The 14,133-nt window shown below is 37.9% G+C and overlaps 1 protein-coding gene across 50 annotated transcripts in view; it reads right to left on the reverse strand.

Annotated features, from left to right (window-relative positions):
* TTN (titin) overlaps positions 1-14,133 on the reverse strand; it is a 277,310-nt gene that overhangs the window by 74,070 nt on the left and 189,107 nt on the right. For all 50 annotated transcript variants that reach the window (XM_045034065.1, XM_045034059.1, XM_045034049.1 and 47 more), the window contains 27 exons: positions 13,786-14,082; positions 13,482-13,668; positions 12,908-13,023; positions 12,513-12,812; positions 12,018-12,317; positions 11,823-11,928; positions 11,526-11,722; positions 11,137-11,442; positions 10,762-11,040; positions 9,864-10,163; positions 9,448-9,750; positions 8,973-9,335; positions 8,350-8,652; positions 7,919-8,218; positions 7,177-7,473; positions 6,782-7,066; positions 6,397-6,690; positions 4,889-5,188; positions 4,468-4,776; positions 4,189-4,379; positions 3,358-3,787; positions 1,541-1,849; positions 1,265-1,413; positions 1,150-1,182; positions 927-1,056; positions 538-837; positions 128-445 (listed from right to left, as the gene is read on the reverse strand). In XM_045034065.1, the coding sequence (XP_044890000.1) occupies positions 128-445; positions 538-837; positions 927-1,056; positions 1,150-1,182; positions 1,265-1,413; positions 1,541-1,849; positions 3,358-3,787; positions 4,189-4,379; positions 4,468-4,776; positions 4,889-5,188; positions 6,397-6,690; positions 6,782-7,066; positions 7,177-7,473; positions 7,919-8,218; positions 8,350-8,652; positions 8,973-9,335; positions 9,448-9,750; positions 9,864-10,163; positions 10,762-11,040; positions 11,137-11,442; positions 11,526-11,722; positions 11,823-11,928; positions 12,018-12,317; positions 12,513-12,812; positions 12,908-13,023; positions 13,482-13,668; positions 13,786-14,082 (7,002 nt within the window). The remainder of the gene's footprint in view (positions 1-127; positions 446-537; positions 838-926; positions 1,057-1,149; positions 1,183-1,264; positions 1,414-1,540; positions 1,850-3,357; positions 3,788-4,188; positions 4,380-4,467; positions 4,777-4,888; positions 5,189-6,396; positions 6,691-6,781; positions 7,067-7,176; positions 7,474-7,918; positions 8,219-8,349; positions 8,653-8,972; positions 9,336-9,447; positions 9,751-9,863; positions 10,164-10,761; positions 11,041-11,136; positions 11,443-11,525; positions 11,723-11,822; positions 11,929-12,017; positions 12,318-12,512; positions 12,813-12,907; positions 13,024-13,481; positions 13,669-13,785; positions 14,083-14,133) is intronic.

Genomic DNA, 14,133 nt, shown 5'->3' on the forward strand with positions numbered 1-14,133 from the left:
CCCATGTTCACACTCAATTCATGGTAGCTTCCTGATGTACAGATATTTCTTTTTATTTTGGACAAATATTAAATTTCTAGGAAGGATTCATAAAGAGGACATTTTCTGTTAATACATTGGTACTTACATGTCTGATCTTCGACAGTCACAGGGCCAACAGTGGCTGAAGGTTTGCTGACTCCTGCAGCATTGACAGCCTTGACTCTGAATTCATATTTTCCACCCTCTATGAGGTCTTCAACAGTAAATTCCAGTTCTTCCACATCGCGTTTGTTGCACTGCTTCCATGCTTCTTTCTTTGTCCCAGTAGGATCCCATGCAAGGCACTCAACAATATAGTGGGTGACAGGGGAGCCTCCATCATTCTTTGGGGGTTTCCATGATAGGTGTACCGTGTTCTTTGTTATGAGGCCAATCTTGAGTTTAATAGGGGGATCAGGAGGATCTTTAAAAATAGTTAAAAGAAGTATTAAGCATTGTTTATAATGATATATTTCAAACTTGAGAAACTACTTTAATCTTCGGTTAAAAACTTACATATTGGATCTCTGGCAGTGGTCCTCTGAATGGTTTCCACAGGTGGACCAATACCGAAACGGTTTTCTGCCCGCACACGGAAGAAATATTCCTGTTCAGAAATAAGATCAGGAACTACAAATGAGGTGCTTCCACAGTTTGGATTGACTTTAGTCCAGACTTTTCCATCAATAGTCCTCTTCTCTATAACATAGCCTTTGATCCTGTCTCCTCCATCATCATCTGGCATCTTCCATGTGAGTTTGCAACTACCCCTTGTGATGTCACTGACTTTCAGATCTTTGGGTGGCCCTGGTACATCTGTTGGATGCAAATCACAATATAAACAATGTCACTTTGTTTAAAATAATTTGTTCTTATTCTATGGTCCCTTTTAAAGTCTTTCTTACCCATGACTTTAACTCTACAATTTGCTGTCTTTTGTCCTGCTTTATTCTTGGCTGTGATGCTGTATTTGCCTGAATGAGATCGCTTGCACTCCGGAATAATAATTACTGATGAGTTTTCAGCCGTCTCCAGCTATAGAAAGAAAACAGTAGTCATACATTGGATGAAGTAAAAGCATTATTGCAGCCAACCATGTTCTGAATCATTTCAATTTTTTCTTTTTACCTGTGCATCCTCGGGTATATCATGAACTCCCTCCTATTAGAAAAGAAGATAGTTGTAGTATAAATATTCCTTAGAGTGATTCACTGGAAGACACAGAAAATTATATTTTTCTTACCTTCACTGCCTTCTTTGCCTTTCCATCAAATTCCCAAGATGATTTGGGTGTTGGGCGTCCCTTGATGACAGCAGGAATCCTAATTTGTGAGCCAGCTGGACAAATCAGACAGTCTTGTGCTCCAATATCAATGAAAACTTCTGGTGCCTCTATAGTACCATGAATAATATAATAGGATTTAGTTTACTTTTTCAAAAAATGTAATTGACATATCTTCAGGAAATTAATTTCATGAGATCAAAAGATGAAGACATAAATGTAATAAAGGGCTAGTACCTAGAATATCAGTGGCAGGGATCTCTCCAGTTGTATCACTTGGTTCAGATTCACCAGCTTCATTGACAGCTTTCACTCTGAATCTGTACTTCCTGAGTTCTTTCAGATTTGGTACCACACATTCACAGGTAGTTAGCAGTTTGTCTGGCTCATTTACTCTTTTCCAGTCAGTACTACCTTCTTCTTGCATTTCTACAATGTAGCCTTTGATTGGACTGCCACCATCTTTGGCTGGAGGTTTCCATCCTAGCGAGATGCTAGACTTTGTTTTATCTTTGACTTCTGGGCAAGAAGGTGGGCCAGGTGGATCTAATAAAGAAAAAAAATATATGTCAAGTTTTGAAGCCAATAGGATGCTAGATTTAATCTACTAAATACTAAAATAGGAATGCCAAGAGTATTTACTCTTCTAGAGAAGAGAACATAAGAAATAGTCTTTTTTCATTTAGCATTGATGTGAAAACAAAAGAAAGCAGGCAACTCACTGGAATTAGAAAGACTACTCACTATCTCTAGATAGATTTATATTCTATTTACACACAATTGGTGAAAAGCTATTTTCGTTTTAAAATCCCTTTGAATCTACTAAAAACTTATTTATTTTTTTAGAAAAAATATGTCAGATTATTTATTTATAAATTTAAATCCAAGTTAGTAAACATAGTGTAATAATTTCAGGAGTAGAATTTACTGATTCATAACTTACATGTAACACCCAGTGCTCATCTCAACATGTGCCCTTGTTAATGCCCATCACCCATTTAGCCCATCTCCCCACCTGCCTCCCTTCCAGCAACCCTCAGTTTGTTCTCTGTATTTAAGAGTCTCTTATGGTTTGCCTCCCTCTCTGTTTTTTATCTTATTTTTCCTTCCATTCCCCTATGTTCATCTTTAATTTACCTTAATATTTAAAAAATAATTTTGTCATTAGTTGGGAAACCTTTGAACACAAATTAATCATAATGCCTTTTAGGACAGGGTCAATGTATGTAATAATTACATAACAATACACTTCTGATGGTGCTTTACAATTATAGAAAGTCTTTTACTCTGTTCTTTTTAACCCTACCTCTTCCTCTCTAGTGCCTAGCACAGTTCCTTGCACATAGCACATGTTCAATATAGCTTGCTGAATGAATGACTGCTTCATTTTATAGATGTACTCCATATAGAACTTAGAGTATTTTAAGTCTTAACAAATAGCTGAATTCTTTTTCTGCAGATAATCTATTCAGATATATAGCAAATATAATTAACCATTAAGGCCATGCTATTTTAATTTTTGAACTTATCCGCTAATAGATCTTTCAGAAGAATTTTTTTTAATTTCACTTCACAGACTGTGCTTGAGAATCTCCTATCTTTGTTCAATAAATATTATTGAAAAGTTAACATTTGCCTTTTGTTGAACTCCACCTAGAGGGTCTAAACAGGGAGGGAGATAATGTCCACAGTATCTAATTAGGGGTTAGGCGTTTATTTAAGGTAGGAGAGCAGAGAGGAGCTTATAGTCCAGGGTCTCTATTATTGTGATTCCTCATAAAATACTAGGTTTAAACCAAGAATTTAAAAACTATATGATTTTATGTATGTGTATACATGTGTGTATGTATGCATATATATAGATATGTGTAGTGTGTATATGTATACGTAGTGTGTATATGTATATACATACATCTATGCTTCTGATACTCTATGAAACTTTTTACTTTAATAAATAAAAAAATTTGTTATAGAAAAACTCAGGCAATTTAAGAGAGAATTATCCATTTAGTGGCTTTGCCCTTTGTAAATTCCGGAAATGGAAGCATACTTACATATAGGATCTCCTGCAACAGCTGGATCTGATGGTTCACTGGGAGGGCCAACTCCTGCCGCATTTATTGCCATTGCTCGGAACTGGTATTTAACACCTTCAATCAAACGCGGAACGTTAAATTCCACGCCTTTCAATCCCACTTTGGTAATTGGTGCTCGGCTAACACGTGACCAGTAGGCACCTCCCTCTTCTCTCTTCTCCAGCCAGTAGCCAGTAATTGGAGACCCGCCATTGTCCAGAGGAGGAGTCCAGCTTACTAGCATCGACCCTTTGGTGCGCTCCAAAACTTTTGGTTTTCCCGGAGGTCCAGGAGGGCGAAAGGGATCTTGAATGACTACTTTATCTGATTTGCACTCATCACTGATTCCATATTTATTCACTGCCCTAACTCGGAACTCATACTGACCATTGGGGATAAGTTTCCAGACCTAGAAATCAAATGAATAGTGATTTCTTAACAACATACTTATGTTGATTTTCACTTATTTTAAAATTCAAGTTATTTTGGTAGGGAAGACTATAAAAAAAAATCTATAAAAGCAAATAAATATATAGTTAAAAAATAAATAGGCTCAAATGTGGAGAAAGCATTTTAAAATGAGAATATGTGAATTTATTGTACCTAATACTGGATCTCTCAAGTAAAAAAGAATTTATATACAAATAGTATTTACTAAGTGGCCTTATGTACATGGTGCTAAAAACTGTGCTAAATCTTTTTGTGTGTGGTTTTGAGTTTAATCATTAAATTCCCAGGTTATGCCCTAATGGTGTTAATTCAAAGTCGTGTCCTTTTAATGTGTATAAGTAAATATTTAGAATAGTTTACCCCATATCTCTTCTCTACAGCAGTGTTGGTAACTTCCTCCCATTCACTTTTCTTCCTGCTTGCATCACGTTTGTCAATGATATAATGGGTAATTTCACTGCCCCCATTATCTAGAGGGGCATCCCATGTCAAGTAGCAAGATTCAGCTTTAATGTCAGTAACAGCAAGATTTCTTGGTGGTGATGGACGATCTGGGAAGGAACCAACACAGGAGAATGAGAAGGCCATTCTTAAAAAGGTACTGGATTTCATCTTGATAGAAGAAAACGGGTCCCTTACCATATACTTCCACATGAACATTTCGGAACACTGAACCCAGGCGATTGGAAGCAGTAACTGTGTAAGTGCCTTTGTCTTCCCGGACTGCTTTGGGAATGCTAAGCTCCGTCTTTGCCTCACTTCGGGATACTTCTTCCTTGGTTATCTTAAGTGCATCAGTGGGTTTTTCAATCACAGTTTCATTCTTGGACCACTCAATCTTAGGCATTGGAAGGCCTGTCACATCTGCAGGGATGTTAACAGGCTCTCCTGCCTTAACTTTGATAGTGTCTCCTCGAACAGACAAGCGCAACTTAATAGTTGGAGGCACTGTAAAGAGAAAGGAAAGAAAAAAAATGCATAGTCCTAAGTATATTTGCTCAACTTATGAAGATAAAGGCCATGCTGTAAAATGCACTAAAATCATGCACAGATTCCACACCTTCGTCATCCTGTATGACCACATTAAGAGGCAGAGATGGTTCACTTTCGCCAATTTCATTGACAGCTTTGACACGGAATTCATACATTTGGTGTTCATCAAGATTTTCAACCAGGAAAGATGTGGTTGGGCAGAGTCTCTTGTTAACTCTTTCAAAGTCAGGTTTGTCGTGACGCCGTTTTTCAATGATATAACCTTGGATGGGGCTGCCGCCATTACTGCGGGGCTCTTTCCAGTCAAGGGTGATAGTGGATTTTGTCCTTTCTGTGTATGTGAGCCTCTCGGGAGATGTTGGAGGACCTTTAACCAGAGGCAAGTTGAAATGAAAAGCATGAAATAAATATTCATATAGGAAATAGTGTTTCACTTTAAATTAATTATGTGAGAAATAAGTTTCTGTTTGGCATAACCTTACATCCATCTTTAAAATCCTTCCAAAAACATATCAGTTACCAGAATTATAGGCATTTATACAGGCAGAATTTTTCTTAGAGTAAAAATTATTGATTAAAAATAAATCAAAGGGAATGTAGACTTTTGTTATTTTTAGCATTTTAGATATTTTACCTCTGTCACTGGGAAAGCTTCTAGTCCTAATGAAGTAGGCAAGAAGGTCTGTGAAGTTTTGCTCTGAATGACCAGCTGGGAGCAAAGTGTTTCCTTTATTAAAGGACAGTGCGTGTGTCTGCTGAACACACTTAGAACCATGTTGCCTCAAGTGTGGGTTTAAAATGGAGTGGAAAGAGAATTTATGTGATGCTTCTGTAGTTTCGTGGCCCAAAGGACAAAACAAAGCATAACTTTGCATGGTAAAACTAGTCTCCTGTTGAACTGTCACTGTAACTGGAAGCAGAGCTTTGCAGTGGAAGCTCAGCTCTGTTTTGATACTTGTGGCACAACTTGAGCTACAGCAGACATTTTTGAGATGAGCTGTTACGGGGAGGATGTAATGGGATGTCAGTATGCATTACCAAGTGCGTGCAATTTTAGTTTCACATTTGCTCATACTGCTTAAGGAGATTTCCTTTGGTTGGTTTTCTATTCTCTGGTGGCTTTCTCTGACTCTGAGCATCCATATCCTTCCAGTGTGGAGACTACTTGAGGGCTAAAGGAAGACTAAGGCATTTATCATAAGGCTGTTGTATATCCTGTAATCCTTCAAAAACAGTGAACTCCCTTTAACTACTAAAGCATTAAATTAATTACTCCAGAGTATTCTATTGCCAAGATGTAGTATTTCTACCTGTTTGTAGGTTGTTGTTAAGCTCTGGTAGATTCAGGTTTTTTCAGTACATGAAACCATACATGGTTTTGTGCAAAATTACATTGATATTATAGCAAGTATGATATTCTTAAAGTTGCCAGTTTTTTGATTCACCTTTCTTATCACTCTCTTGCTATAGATCATGAGACTCTTGGGAGTTTGAAGTCATAGGGCTCAATAAATAAATGACATAACTAGAAGCAAACAGTATTTACTTTATAAACACAATGAAAACCTCTTTTACCTAGTGGATCAACTGCAAGAATTGGTCCTATTTCAACAGGAGGGCCACAGCCAAACTTGTTCTTGGCAATCACACGGAACATATATTCTTGTCCCTCAAGGAGACCTGTGATGTCACATTTAGATCTCTCAGTCTCTATTGGTTGTCTCCAGGTATGCATCTTAGCATCTTTTCTTTCAATAATGAATCCCGTGATTTCACTTCCTCCATCATCTGCTGGGTCAGACCAATTAAGCAAACACATCTTTCTATTTGTCACCACAGGTTTTAAGTCAAGAACCGGTCCAGGAACATCTGAAAAATTAAAACAAACAAACGTAAAAATCAGTGCAATAAATTGTATCATTTAGAAAAACCCTATGAAAATCCATGTAACATTCCTTACCAAAAACTTCTACCCTGGCTGCTGCAAATTTGGAACCACAGCTATTGGTAGCTGTAATCACATATCTGCCATGATCTTTTCTCAATGCATTCTTGATAATTAGTTCCGATTTGGTTCCAACATTCTCTATTACAACACGGTCTTTATCCAGCTCCCCTTCTTCTATGGTCCATACTTTGGTAGGCACTGGACGACCAGTTACCACAGCTGGAATTCTAAGGGTCTTCCCAGCCATTATTTGTATGCCAGCCTTGACAGAAACATCTAGTTCCACAGTTGGAGGCTCTGTTTAAAGAGAACAGTAATACGTTAGTCCAAGAAAGATGAAAAAAAAATCCTATGGTGGAAAAATGTCCATAATCTTATTGCATGGATCCATGCAACTTTTAAGTTACCTTGTGGTTCAGCCACAGTAACCGGTCCCGTTTCTCCTGGTGGTCCTTCACCTGCAGCATTGACGGCACTCACTCGAAGTTTATAATCAGCACCCTCTCGGATTTCTTTGACTGTGTACTGACGGACCTTGATCATCTTCTCCGTGCAACGTGACCATTCATTTGTTCCAACCAGCTGCTTATCAACAAAGTAGCCAACAATTTCCCCACCGCCATTGAAAGCTGGGGGTTCCCATTCTAGTTCAATAGTTGTAGAGCTTGTGTCGGTGACTCTTGGGACAGGTGGCCCAGGTGGAGCTAGAATGAATGTAGATACACAAATCAAAACTCCCAGAAGATTTTAAAATGCACAGTAGTTTACTCTATCCCACTTTTTTTCATAGCGCATTGCATGTAATATGGGGTAAGTATTGCTTTGTGAAACTTTAAAGCTATATGTACAAGATGTTGAAAATTTTACATTGCAACCTTAATATATGTCTGTATTTAATATTTTGTTTTGTAAATTTAAGGTGTACACTATGATCTGATACATGCATATATTACAAAATGGTTACCACAATGTTAGTTAACACCTCCCTCCCCTTACATAATTAATTATTTTTTTTTGGTACTGATAACATTCAAGATCTACTCTCTTAACAACTTTTAGGTATATAATATAGTACTTAATTAACTGGATGAAGTGACTTAATTATAGTCACCATGCTGTACCCCACTCTCTTCATAAGAAATTACTTACAGATTGGATCACGTGCTGTTTTGGGGTCTGAAGGCGGACTGAACTTTCCAGGTCCAGCTGCGTTTTCAGCACATACTCTGAAGACATAGGTGAGTCCTTCTAATAGGCCTTCTACATTGGTCTTCAAGGAATTCAGAAGATTTCTGTTGACACGAGACCAATGTGTACTATTAACCTCACGTTTTTCAAGCCAGTAACCCAAGATGGGGCTTCCATTATCTTTTGGTTCATTCCATTTCACTAGCATACTGTTGCTTGTAATGTCTTCTACAATGGGCTTATCGGGCGCATCAGGTGGTTCTGATAAAAAAAAATGGCATATTTGAATTAATTCTCTAGTATGACCTAAAAATTCAAGTTTATAAGCTATGATAATGAATATACCCTTGCATATGATAAAAGGCAAAATGTAGATGCTAAAAGAACCTTACCAAATGGATCTTTAGCTATAAATGGCTTTGAAACACATGGCGGTCCAGGCCCAAACCTATTTTCAGCTCTTACACGAAAGAGATACTCTTTCCCTTCAATCAGTTTTGTCACTGAATATTTGCAGTGTCTGAGTGTTGAAGTGACAATAATCCATTCTGAGTCAGGTTTTGTCTTGTCTTTCTTTTCCAAAGTGTAGTTTATAATTTCACTGCCACCATCATCAAGGGGTGGTTCCCATTTACAGAGGACGGAGTTCTTTCTAATATCTTCAAATACAAAGTTGATTGGTGGCCCTGGTGTATCTAATATTTCAAAAGATAGCAGTGATTAAAATTTTGTGTAGAAATGGTTGCAAAGGAAAATGTAAACGTTAGCATGCCCCTTTAACATAAACGTCTGCTTTTCCTACATCTGTCCTTGAATGGCTAACAAATACCAAGGTGGGTTGATTTTGTTTACATAGCCAGCAGGAAAAATGGGACTGAGGATAACTTGCTGAAGCTATTTCCTACTTCTTTTATCCCCCTTCCCCACCTCCCCTGCCCAAACCCCCTTTTTAAGTTTTACTGAAACTCTTCATATAGACTTTCTTCCATTGAGAAGTGTAGTTTTACCTACGTACCTAGCACACAGACAGTACAAGGAGCTTTTGCGATACCATGGTCATTTTCAACTTTGATCATATACAGGCCATGGTCAGGTCGGAGAGAATCTCGGACACGTAGCTGAGATTCTCCCTTTTTACTGTTGTCGATACTCAAACGTTGTGTTAGAGGCAGGACAAATGGTTCTTCTTCTTGAACTTCACCCTTCCTCCTTCTAATTGTGGGTGCTACTCGCTTTTTAATTTCTTCTGGTGTAATAACTTTTTCATCCTTTAGCCACGTAATAGTCGGGTAAGGTGACCCAGAAATAGTTGCATCAAGTTCTATTTCATCACCTCGTTTCACTTCTAGGCTTGTTCTCATAATGACTTTTGGAGCATCTGTAATGATTAAAAACAATAATTGTTCTCAATTCTGATCAAAACATTGACAAAACATTATTCTCCTTGATTGTGCCGTGGGCAAACAGCAACCCCATTAAACAAAACTTACCAATAGGATCTACAGCTTTGGTTGGAGGAGTGGCTCGAGAAGGTTCACTAATACCAGCAGCATTTTCTGCTCGCACTCTGAACTGGTATTCCTTTCCCTCTTCGAGTCCTTTTGCTGTGTAGGTCAGGACTGGTACTAGGTGTTCATTGCATCTCTTCCATTTGTCTTCACCCTTAGCAATCTTCTCTATGATGTAACCCATTATTTTGCTCCCTCCATCATACAAAGGTGGCTTCCATGTAATAGTCATTGCTTTAGCTGTAGGATTATGGACCTCAACATCTACAGGTGGATCAGGGGGTTCTGAACAATAAGGAAAAAAATGGTTAATATGTACCCATGCACAAACTCATCTTTTTTTAAGTAAAAAATTGCATATTAATTCCTAGCTATATTACATCCATGCCCCAACTTACGCTTTGGATCTTGAGCAATGATCGGATTTTTCAGTTCAATATATTCGCCTCCACCAATCTTGTTGACAGCTTTAACACGGAAGAAGTATTCACCATTTGGTATGAGATCTTTTACAGTCCAAGACAGCTTGTTCTCACCAGACATGACTGGTATGTATGTCCTTCTCCCAGCCTCTCTGCGTTCCAGGACATAATGAAGGATTGGGCTTCCACCATCATATTCTGGAGGTTCCCAGGTTAATTTACAAGAACTCTTGGTCACGTCACTTGCTTTAATATCTTTGCATGGTCCAGGTAGGCCTATCAGAAATAAAGTGATAATTATTATTGTAATCTGAAAAGTCAGCATGTTAAAAGTACACTCTTTCTTTCTCTGAGACTATCTACCTGTTGGGTGGGATAATCTTTGATGTGCTGGAACGCCCCTCTGCCGCCTTATGCTGAAGGCTATTTAGCATCATTGGCCCCAATTACTAAACATATGTAATTCCTCTGAGTTTTTGTTCTAAGTAAAAATCACCCCCACCCAATTTTTAAACATCATCTGTGTGGGAGGGGGCAGAAAGTATTACTAATCCTGGTGAGTACACTATGGAAAAATGCAAATACAATTAATAAATGAATATTGGCAATTTAAACATTCTTTGGGTATGCTATATCTTTTATTTAGTACTTCACATGCCAATAATTACAACAGAAGTAAATTAGTTTAAGCAGAGTTTAACTAGCAATTTCATTTCTATAATTACTTGTCTTCCAGATGATTTCTTTCCATATGAGAAGCAATTTAGTTTGCAAATAGCCAACTCATGAAGCCCTTTATACTAACACTACAAAGTTAACTAATTTTCCCAATGTGTGAAGAATAATATCTTGTATTTCATCAAAGACTGATTACCTATGACTTTGACATTGATTGAGGCAGTTGCTGAGCCAAGCTTATTCTCTAGCGTAATGGTATAAACTCCAGCATCTGCATGGACACTCTTGGGAACTTCGAGGTGTGCAGAGATATGATCATTCTTCATTGTTAATCTGTCACTTGCTTTAACTTCTTTGCCATCTTTATGCCAACTAACAGTTGGAACTGGGACAGCTCTGAAGGGAACAGGAATTCTTAACTTTTCACCTTCAATAACAACAATGTCATGAGTCTCCATATCAATTGTTGGCTTGCCTGTAAGATATCCAAAAAGGAAAAAAAAGATATGTCAAAATGCAATGTATGATAAGCAAAGTCTGTTTTATTAATTGAAAGAAACTGTGTTCTTACAGTCTGGGTCTTTGGCAACCACATTTTCAGAGATTTCAGATGGCTCACTGACACCAACAGCATTGACAGCTCTCACTCTCAGAACATACTCCTTGTCAGGAACAACACCTTCTTCAACTTTGAATTTCAAGTCTTTAATTGGGCGAGAATTAACTCGCATCCATTTCTCAGTGCCTACCGGACACATTTCAACATGATATCCTATAATAGGACTTCCACCATTTTTCTCTGGAGGCTTCCAGGCAATGGCGATGTGCTTTCTCCCAGCATCAGTCACATGCAAATCAAGGGGAGGTGAAGGAGGACCTGAAAAAAGAGTGAAACATTCACATCCACAATCTCATCATCAAGCTCTAGATGATATCATTTGTTTAATTGACACTACTTACTTGTTGGATCTTCAATTGACAGGATTTCTGTGGGTTCGCTTGGGTGACCAACTCCAGCTTCATTTTCTGCCCGAACCTGAAACTGGACCTCTGTTCCTTCAATGACATCAGTTACTCTGAAGTTACAGTCAGGTCCTGAGGTCTTTCCAGCTTTCACCCAACGGGTACCTAACTTTTCTTTCTTCTCAATGATATATCTATTGAAATAAAGCAGTTCATTAGTATTAATAGAGAAAATACAGTTAAGAATTTTCAGCTGAGTATAAATTATCCTTTGTAAATTAATTAAAATTCTACCTTTGTATTGGTCTTCCACCATCATTTTTAGGTGGTTCCCACTTCAGGTCAACATGTCGCTTGGTTACATCAACCACTGTCAGAGCATAGGGTGGTCCAGGGGTGGCTGGAAGCAAAACATTCAATAGTTAGAAAAACCAGAGGGAAAAATGATAATCCAGTACGAACAGTGTCACAAATATTAAGTTAGCATACTAAAGGTGTCTTTGGCCAGAACAGAGTCCTCAACTTCACAGTAGTCACTTTGTCCTATGGCATTTTCTGCAGCAACTCGGAACACATATAAAGAGCCCTCTGTCAGTGGGGTTACTGTGCACTTGGTGTCCTTGACAGTTGTGTCCACTGTTTGCCAGCCTTTTCGCCTCACATCTCTCTTTTCCACGATATAGTTGGTGATGGGGGACCCTCCATCTTTCTCAGGAACTGTCCACTTGAGGTCTGCTGTATTTTTTGTGATATTAATAACTTCAAGCCAGCGAGGTGGTGATGGAGGATCTAAAGAAGAAAAAAAGAAAAATTCAATTTTTTTATTGTCCAATACTCAGTCTTCACTGAATTCTCTAGCAGTCACTAGGAAGTCACAGCAATGATGAAGCAATCTAGTTATGAGTTTTTCATATTTTCTCATACTGTAGTTCTCAGACCTACATTAGAGGAATTTATATACACTAAACATCAAGAGTGACTTACATAGCTTTTCTCTGCAGAGCACAGGGTCACTGGGTTCGCTGGGCTCACTTTCCCCAGCCTTGTTCACAGCTCTAACTCGGAATGAGTATTCCTGCCCTTCCATGAGACCCTTGAGAAAATGCTGAGTGGTGGGAACACCTTCAGCCACTCGGACCCAGTCCTCCGTTCCAGTCTTTAGCATTTCAATGACATAAGACTCAATCTTTGCCCCTCCATCATGTTCTGGCTTTGTCCAATTCAACATCAATGATGTTTTGCCTACATCTTTCACAGTTGGTTTTCCAGGAGGCCATGGAGGATCTGCAAACCAATGAAATGAAACCATGATTTAGGTTTGTCAAAAAAGGAGTTAATATAAGCTTCAAAATAACCACATAAAAATATATAAACAATACCTATTGGATCCTTTATTAAGATTGGTTCAGTTGATCTGCTTGGTTTTCCAGGTCCGGCAAGATTTTCAGCCAACACACGGAATCTGTATTTTTTCTTATTGGTGAGACCTTTCACTCTGAATTAGGGACAAAGTATGAGTTGAATACCATGATAAGCAGAAGCCTCTATGTATTTTACATGGAAGGAACTAATTTATTTAAATTGTGAAAAACTGATTTGGAAATTTAACTGAAAATATTTCAATATAATTTTAAAATTGCCTTTTAACTTTAGATTTGATTGAATGTACTAATGTAATTCTAATATCTATAAAAAATCATGACCATAATATACTGGAAGACCAAACACTTTGAAACTCACAGGAAGTTAACATTTTATAGTAGGAAATTAAGAAATGTGCCCTTGAATGGAATTTATATCATTTCTTAGATCATGTGGTAATACAAAATATAAGTAAAAATAATTTAAAATGTTATGGTTAATATATAAGAATTTGTAATCAAAATGAATGCTTGAGAATTAAAAATTGTGTATACTGCTGTCTTAACACCTTGATGGAGATATTGGACATACCTATATGTTGTGTCCTTTACTGGCATTTTATTGCATCTAACCCATTTATCAGTATCAGGATCTAATCTTTCAACCCAGTATCCAGTGATTGGGCTTCCTCCATCATCGTCTGGCTCACACCATGTGAGAGTAACTGCATCCTTAGTGATATCAGAAGGTTCTAGGCGAGTTGGAGGTCCAGGTGGATCTATAGGTAGGATAATGATGTGTTATATGCCCTATATATAAATATGACACCCAAATCCAAGTTTGACACAAGTATCTTTTTAAAAATTTTTGGCCAACTTATTAAAGAGAAACTTACCAAATGGATATTTAGCTGTTACTGGAGTAGCCTGAACTGGTTCACCAACACCATACATGTTTTCTGCAGCAACTCTGAAGATGTATTCTTTATTGGGTGTTAATTTGGTTGCCTTGTAGTTTGTATCCTTGACAGTTGATGAGAGCTTGTGCCACACTTCACTGTCAGTTGCTCTTCTCTCCACGACATAGTTTGTGATTTTAGATCCACCATCATCTCGTGGGGGGTTCCATGTTAGAAGACATGACTCATTGGTCACTTCTGTGATGTCAAAAGCAGCTGGTGGTCCAGGTTTGTCTGTGGATGACATTATACACTCAGGAAAAAAATCATTTAAAAAATCTTGTT

This window comes from Felis catus, chromosome C1, assembly GCF_018350175.1.
Source record: "Felis catus isolate Fca126 chromosome C1, F.catus_Fca126_mat1.0, whole genome shotgun sequence".
Lineage (NCBI taxonomy): Eukaryota > Metazoa > Chordata > Mammalia > Carnivora > Felidae > Felis > Felis catus.